Genomic DNA, 8,953 nt, shown 5'->3' on the forward strand with positions numbered 1-8,953 from the left:
GCACAATTAGTTTTTCCTTAAAGCTAGAATATTAATTTGATAACTTTATTTTGGTACATACAAAGTACTATTTTGTTTTGAGAACCTTGCTTTAAAAATCCAAAGATTACTTTTTTAAATTCTAATTGAGAATCAGTTTGAAGAACTTTCAGATCTGATAATTCAAGACTAGACATTATGGAAAAGAAAATTAGGAAAAATTAATTTAATTTGGAATTTTCTTTTTGAAAATTTTGCTTACTGTGAATCTTTTGTTGAATTTTCATCCATGCACAAAACATTCTTTCTTCTTTGATGCATTTCCCTCTATTTTGATATAGACTTTATCTTTTTTAAAACAGAAACCCAGTTGGTCATTAGGGCAGAGAACCGGTTGTTAAATTATTTGAATCCCACCACTGCTAGAGTGGCATCTAAAAGTATAGCCTGTGCCTAATTCGACCCACATATTATATCTTTTACCTGGTGGCATATAAAATACATTTTTCTGAGATTCAAGTCAAATACATGAGAAGCCACTTAAAGGCACATCAGTTTATTTTCCTCTATTAATCTATTTTCTGCCAGAATAAATACACTGATAGATCTACAAATGTACAGCCTGGTTTTCAATAAATCTTTTCCTCTTTCATAGAACCAACTGCCAATGAATTACTGTTGCCTTTCCCCCTTTTTTTTCAGAAGGTGGGCCTCTCCCCCGCCCCCGATACTTTCCTTTCTAGAATCAATGATCTGGCAACAGCTTCTTTAACAGTACACTTCCAGATGCAGTTGACTATAATGAGCAGAGCCTAGCCTTAATTCATCTATCTCTTATAAAGATTTTGAAGCTTTTATTCAATTTGACCACCAAGTGGAAATCAATGAGACTAAAGAATACTTAAAGGAATAGCGTAATTTATATGTGAGTGAATCATTTTATGTATATGTCTGTGCCATTAAAGACATGAAAGGGATTCCATATGTTTCATATAAACGTGCATAAAGAATTTTTAAACTGCATGGTCACAATGAAGCACAGACTTAGACTTGCATAATCAATTTAACAAGCATAACCAATTCAGGGTTGGATTATGGTCTATAGTTACAATTAACTCTCTCATAAGATTCCCATGTCAATTATAATCCTATATGTAAGCATATACAATTGTTCTTACCACTGTTTATCCACTAACTTTCCTTCTTCAGCTATCACTATCAAAATGTTGAATATATTGTCTTCAAAGACAGGACCACAGGGTTTTTTTTTTTTGCTGATGAAACTCTTTTAAAATAGCATGTAATTTCCCAGTTTACAACAACTCACCAAGACAGGGCTATGTAACACATGTAGAAAATAGACTGATTATACTTTTTCTCTTTATAAACAATTTAGAGTTTCAGTTTCAACATAGAAACAGAAAGGAGAAAATGTGTTTGCCTCACAATACAGACTTATGCTTAGTTCAAACATAATTATGACTTTATTCTCATGAAATGATAAGTTATAAAATTCGGTTAATGGAATATTACACCACTAAGCACCCTCTACACCCATATTATCCATCCCCACTTGTACAGTATGTGGCATCCCTACTTTTGAGTAAACTGAAATGGAATTTATACTCTAGGATGAAGCTCGGGGACAAAATCTTGTGTTTGGAACTCAAAGATGACATCCATTTCACTACAGATGATACGATAAACGATAAACGGGAGGCTTCACTTAAAAGGCTAGGTGGATGTGTAATGGTAGTCTGAGCTTCTTAACAGAAATTTATAGCTTAACATATCCTGAAAACATAGTCCATATGTTATATTGTATACAACAAAAGCAGTTGACCCTGGGCTTTCAGTTGTTACCTGAGTAAAAAATCTGTGGGCTATGTCCACAGGATGCATTTTGTTATGCATAACACATTTGGCTGAATTTGAATACCTCTAAGCCCAAAAGATCACATTCTGCCTTAAGAGTTTTATACACAGAGTCATACATTACAAGTTACTCAGACCCTGGTTCTTTCTTCCCAAAAAGATGTCCACACGACTGCAATTCACTTCCACATAAAGTTACAAGGATGCAGAGGCACAAAGTACATCCAAGGCAACAGAGGAGGGATTTTAATGTTTTTGTTTATACATAGTGATTAAAGGGTTCACCCAGGGATACCCCACTAATGATACAGGAGGGTTTCTCCTGTAATGGGAATACTCTTTGTTTGCCTGGAGGCTGGGTGATGCTAGAAGAAGTTCTATGGTAAGTCACTAGTGGGACAATGCCCCACAAGTGAATTCATGGTTTCCTTATTTAATGTCCAGAACTAAATCATAAACTATGATTTACTAGCTACAGTGTCTGGGTTCATACATTGACCCAAACCCAGACTAGCAGTATATCAAGTCAGATACATAAACTGTAGTAGAGTTTAGTGTGATGTGTGTGATCTGCAAAGGTTTCAAGTGCAAATTTGTTAAATTTCACACTTTGCAGAAGTTGATGGAATACAGATGTATCTCGCTGAATGAAATCCCAGCAACAACCATATTTTAGGGTGTATCCCAAAGGTGCTTTTTCTCAAGAGGACAACGGGACTTTCTAGTTTTTCTTTGAAGACGTTTCACTTCACATCCAAGATGCTTCGGATGAGAACCCAAACGTCTTCAAAGAACAACTAGAAAGTCCAATTGCTCTTGAAAAAAAGCACCGTTGGTACAACCATGACTGAAAAATCTCCATAGACTTTGAGGGTGTATGTTTTCGTATATGATTACCAGGAAATAAAGCGGGCGGGATAGGGCAGGTGCGCCTTTCTCTTTCGCTGGCTAAATGAACCCAGGCCCGCATACTCGAAGGAAATAGGGGCTTAGGTTCGCCCAGTGTGATTTCGGCGAGCGCCTCGGGCGCACTAGGCACAGGAAACGGGCGCCGTCGGGGCGCGTGTACTACTCACCGACGGTGGTGATATAGGAAGACGGCGGCGTGCAGGTGCAAAAGTCGGTGTATCGCCTCAGGATCGAGGTTTTCCCCACGAAGGAGTCACCCACCATCACTATCTTGGCCAAGCACGCTTTGGGTGCCTCGCAGCCCGTCCTCTCAGCCATGGCCCACCAGCGATAGGCAGGCGTCCCTCGAAGCTGGCTTAGCCGGAGTCGCTGGAGAGGAGATCTTCCTTACAGCGTTGGCGCGATTGGCGCCCAAAGCCTCGATCCCGTGTCGCCGGTTGCTGTTGCTCTTCCGTCGCTGGGCTCCACTCTCTTCTCAGAGTTTGGGTTTGAAGGGCTGTTCCGGTTTCCGATGCGCCTCTTCTGTCTAAATGCCGGGCGGGCGAGCTGACGAAGTTCCTTCCCTTTTTTGCTCAATGGGCGCTCGGAACCTTGCCTGTCCCCAGCAGAAAAACCCTTAGAAAGAGCAGCCGCAAGTTGGTCATTCAACAAAGTCCACCAGAGAAGTTCCTTCACCCCTTCTATTGGAGAACTGCAGGAACTGGCTACCTGTGGTGGAGCTCTAATTATAAGCACCCAAAACCTACCAGAAAGAAGAGCACGGCGTGATTATCTTTTTGGATTGCTTTTACTAGTAGTTTGGCATCACCAAAACTATGTTGGCTTTCCCCTCTTGTTGGTGTGTTGGTATTGGGGTCTCCAAGGACACTAAAGTGCACTGATTTCCTTCAAATATTTTCTGCAGTTGGTAAAACATGAACATTAATGTATATCATCTTTAATTATTCCGACCTGGTGTCTGATAATTTTTTTCTTTTTTGTCTGTCATGTTAGGGAAAAGCTATAGGCCTTTTTCATTTTCATTAAATGTGCCAACAGCAATCTTGTTGAGGAAATTATTAAAAAATTAATCTATATGAGGATAACCAGTATGATTTTTTTTTTACAAAATCAAATATTTATGCTGTGTTTTGTCGAAGAACAACAGCTGCAAAGGGACTGACACAATATAATTATACAAATATGTATTTAAACTGTGGCATCAATAAAATGCAGAACAATCTCAATTTTAAAATTCCATACCAACACCAGTAGGGAAAGTAAGTTGCCTTGGCACACATCTTGATAATGGGCTTGGGAGCAGAATGGGGAAGAACGAATCTCCTCCCCTCAAATTAAAGAGTTCAGATTCTATTTTATAGATTAAGACTGAATACTACGGAGAGCAGTATTAGAAGAACTGAAGACAGGATGCTTGAAGGCACAAGACCTTGCAGGGCACGTAAAAGGTACTACTAATCAGTCAGCGGTTACCAATTTAAAGTTGTGTAAATCTTTACTTTCCTACCAAAGAACTGACTCTGCACTAAGTGAGAAGAATGTGAAAAAGGTGACTGAGGGAGATAGGGAGAGAGAGCTGCTGGTGGGAAACTTTAAATTGTCTGCTCACAATTATGGGGGATGGAAAATAGAGGAGGCAATTAATTATATGGAATAAATGAATTGGAAGGGTAGGAATGAATTGGAAAGAAGAGGCCAGCTATATGCCTGGAGAAGCTCCGAAGCAAGACATCAAGGCTTGGCCTTCCCCATTTGTCACTTAAACATGGGATTAAAAGTACAGTCTCTGTGTGTAAAAAATCCTTTTAATCCAGGAGCGCTGGTTGAATCTTCAACTGCAAATAACAACTGTTGCTCAAAGAAAAATAGTTATACAATAGAGCTGAATTTTTCTTTATGTATGTGCAAACAGGGGAAGAACTTCCTGGATACAGCTTAGCTACAAATGTCACATCAAGCAGTAGTTTGTCAAAAAGGGAAAAGTATTTTGTATGTAGTAAAGTTGGTAACTCCCAAATCAAATTCGTCCAACAGATAATTTTTAAGAAGGTTAATTACAAAGGTTAGAGGATATAGACCAGCGATGGTGAAGCTTTTTGGCGCCGAGTGTCGAAAAGGGAGCATGCATCTGCAACCCAGAAGAGGAGCTGCCCAGGGGGCATGCGGGCTCTGGAAAATGAACTTTTTGTTTCTGGAGCGTGCATACGTGCCAAGCTAGTCTTCTGATTACTGGCACACATGCACATGTGATGATCAGCTGGCCGTGCGCATGCTCATGCCAGAAAACTGAAAACCAACTTTTCCAGTTTCTGGCATTGCCGCACACATGAACGCCAACTGATTGTCATGTGTGCATGCATGCCAACCTGGAAGAGGAACGGGCAACGTCGCACATGCCAGGTGACATGGCTCTGCATGCCACTTTGGGCACGCGTGCCACTTTAGGCACCTGTGCCATAGGTTCGCCCTCACGGAGATAGACTTATCTCATTAGGATAATGGTCCTGAATAAGAGGCAGATTTTAGCTTGCTCTTATACCTTTTATTAATTACTATTATCATAATCTGTTTAGCACTAAAATTTGTTTGCGCCTCCTTTGAATCAAGTTTAACTCCCGATAACATGTACATGCCATCCATTTTGTTGGCAAAGAATATAGAACTGGTTTGTGATTCCTTCTTCTGGGTTGTTGTGACTTTCTACTGTAGCCTACAGCTCTGCTACTTTGGGGTAGTCCTCCATCCAAATGCTAATTAAATGTGATTCTGCTTAGCATTTTGAGGTCACAAAAACTGCTGCTTTTGCTGCTGCCTAACAGGCCAGAGTCTTCTAACTGAAACGCTCTAAAGTCCTCATCTAAAGACAAATAACCATAAGAAGAGAGCAAAAACTTAAACTGCACTAAATAAGATTCAGAAATGTTTATTAATTCTTGTTAAAATCTATTGGAAAAAGTCTTTTAAATAATAAAATCCGGAGTCAGTAGGCTTGGAGCTGTATATCAGAATGGTTAATACAACCATTCAAATGGCAACAGCTATTCTGTTTTCCCCTCAATAAATGTGAGTTACTAGTGGCTGAAATATCTTTTGTAGCATATTGGTGGTCAAAGCAATGGGGAAAACCTATCAAGCAGAAAAGAGGAACAATATTTTAGGCAGGAACTAAATGGATTATTTACTAACTGTATGTTGCACAGTTCCAGTTATCAATTCTATATGAAATATTTAGTCAGATGTCAGACACAAACTTGCTTCATTTAAAAGAGCAACTGTTATATATGTTTTTAATAGTCCTTTACTTAAAATTATTACTGTTTCATTTTATTCATATTCCTACCCACAAGAGGACACTCTTTCCATTTTTCTTCCAACAAATATTAAAAGGTTTCAGAATATTATTGGCCTTTCTAGACCCTTCTTCCTAATTCCTATTTTTTAAATTGTGCTGATAGCTATAGTTCTGATACAGTATGTTGGAGTCAGTGGTTTACCTCACATTTTAATTTGACCTTAGCAAATGTCATACTTTCATACTAATATCTGAATTAAAATGTGATTTCTCCTGTTTTGTAACATAGGTTTGTAATAAAAATGTGTGTGCAGTCATCTACATATTGTTACATAGAAATGTTTCTATATATGAACATATATATACAAAATGCAACTTATTGGGGAAAAGTACTTATAAACATGTATATGTTAAGAGAAACATGTACAGTAGACAACTTTAAAAGGCTACTGAAAAGTAGCAAGAAATGTAGTAGCAAGGTGCTGGTCAGTTCAAAACACAGAAATAATAACTGCTTCCTGAAATATCTGCATTGATTGCCACTTTATTTAGAAGGCCTAATTTATTAATCTTTATTAATCTTTAAATCATAGATGAAGGGGAGGGTTCCAGCAGTCGCAACTGTCAATTTGCTCGTGGGTGCGCTGCGCACGCATGTACAGTGCAATAAAAATTGTTCTGCACATGTGCAGAAGCAAAAAACAAGATGGCGGCACCTGCAGTGCCACCTGGAGAACTGGTTTGGGGGTGTTGCAGGCCTGAGTTGCTGCCGGTTCCAGCGACCCAGGCTACCAAACCACTACCGGTTCGCCCGAACAGGTCTGAACCGTTAGGAACCCACCACAGCTTAGATGTCTTAAGACCTCACTGTTTGAAGGCCCACATCGTGTATTACAAACATGTCTAAGTGTTAAGATTTGTAAGAGAGAGAACCTTCTGAAGATGCCTCCACTGTCAGAGATTTATTAATTCAACACAAGGAAAAGAGTCATTTGCTTTGTTCCAAGCTATAGAATGAACTGCCTGTAGAACAGGAGCCAACAGCCATCTCTTTCACCAGGATTTTAATTAATTTTAATATAATCATCGTTGTATTTGTTGATTTAAACAATTTATATGGCTACCCATCTCACAGCAGTGATTCTGGGCAGCATAAAAAGAATTAAGCTGTCTCTCCCAAATAGAATTGAAACAGCTTACTATCCACATAACATATGGAGTTGAGAAAAGACTAATTCCCAATTTATAAACAGAAAAAAAAACCAACAATAAAGCCAGGCAATCAGAGGAGCCCACTTAACCTCCTGGCTCAAATGCCTTAGGGACCAATCCGGTCTTTAATGCCTTGCAAAAGGCTGATGTGTTTGGGGCCGTCTATGTTCCATAGAGCAGGCACTATGACAAAGAAAGCATAACTCCTGGATCCACCAAAATTACATTGTTTGATAGCAGAGACCGGAAACGTGCCCAGCCTGTTGGCTTTGATGAGGTGAGCAAAAACAATAGGAGATGGGCAATCTTACAAGTAGTCTGGCCTAGTACTATGCAGGGTTTTATAGGTAATAATGAGCAATTTAAATTGCACCTGGAAGCCCACTTGAAGCCAATAAAGCTTGAAGAACTGCAGTTTTATAGAAGTGTATCCCCAGGCTGCTATATATACTGGAGCAGTTGCAGTTTCCAGAAGTTCTTAAGGGCAGCCCCATTATGGTAAATTAAAGGGGAGGTGATTAAAGCATTGGTTACCATAAGGCTTTCCAATTCAGAAAGGGGCACAATTGGCATACAAGCTAAACGTGTGCTTCGGGGCTCCCAGTCATAGTTGCCACCTGTTCTTTGAGCAAGAGTTGTGAACCCAGGAAAACCCATAGGTTTTGCATCACTTGTGTCTTGGGGAGTATAACCCCATTCAGAGTCAAACATGGACTTCCTTTGGTCTTGCCAGAACTGAGTTGAAGCCCATTCTCCCTCTCATCCAAACTCTCTGGCCTCCAGTCATTGGATAAGAACCACAGGAATATCAACCTATTGGTCTACATAAGAATTGTGTTCCTTGCACATGAGAAATAAGTCAATGAAACATAAGGATATAAACAAAATTGTAATATGCTGTAATGATAGTAAACATTTTTATTGATCCTGCCATCTAAAATATCCTGATTGCTCCAGGCTGGAATTGGAAATCTGTATCTGGTCCCCACTGCATAGAGATTTAATATAATTGGAAAAGCAAAAACATCTTTTAGGAATTTTGTTGCCTTTTCCATTATCCAGCAGGTATTCCATTACTATCCATCAAATGCACTTTTAGGTACAACTGCCTCTTCTGAATCAACATTGTACATCTGACATTTCCCATTCTTGACCACTTTCTTACTAGCTTGTGAAATAAATACAATTGTTTGGTAGTGTGAACTTTCTTTAGCACTGACTTTTTTATATTGGAATATAAATTGATCATTTCGAGTCTCTTGGCCACTGCTGTGTTTTCCTTCCTTCCTTCCAGACAAGTAGCATGTTAACTGCCTAAGTCTTCAAACAATTCTGCTAGTATTTCATCAGCTCCTGCAGCTTTATTGTTAGCAATATTTTTTAGGGCCGATTTAACTTTGCTTTCCAGAATGTCTGGTTCTAGTTCAGTGGTCAAGTCTTGGTGTGTATCATAGATTTTGGGACTGTTTTTGCACAGTTCTTCCATATAATCACACTATTGCTTTTATATCTTCTTTCTTCAACAGAACTTTGCTTTCTTTTATGTTCCCATGTTTTCATTAAAAATTCCTTTGATTTTAGTAATTTTCTTAAATAAACATCCTGTCCTTCCCATTTGATTACTACCTTGGAATTCTTTGAATAGCTTATTTAGATATAAACTCCTTGCTCTTTTTGCTCTTCACG

The 8,953-nt window shown here is 39.0% G+C and overlaps 1 protein-coding gene across 1 annotated transcript in view; it reads right to left on the reverse strand.

Annotated features, from left to right (window-relative positions):
- LOC116512153 (ras-related protein Rab-10-like) overlaps window positions 1-3,243 on the reverse strand; it is a 44,301-nt gene extending 41,058 nt beyond the window's left edge. Inside the window, exon 1 of the mRNA XM_032222465.1 lies at window positions 2,931-3,243. Coding sequence (XP_032078356.1) covers window positions 2,931-3,081 — 151 coding nt within the window. The 5' untranslated portion in view covers window positions 3,082-3,243. The remainder of the gene's footprint in view (window positions 1-2,930) is intronic.
- Between the last annotated feature and the right edge of the window lie 5,710 nt (window positions 3,244-8,953).

This window comes from Thamnophis elegans, chromosome 8 (genome assembly GCF_009769535.1).
Source record: "Thamnophis elegans isolate rThaEle1 chromosome 8, rThaEle1.pri, whole genome shotgun sequence".
NCBI lineage: Eukaryota > Metazoa > Chordata > Lepidosauria > Squamata > Colubridae > Thamnophis > Thamnophis elegans.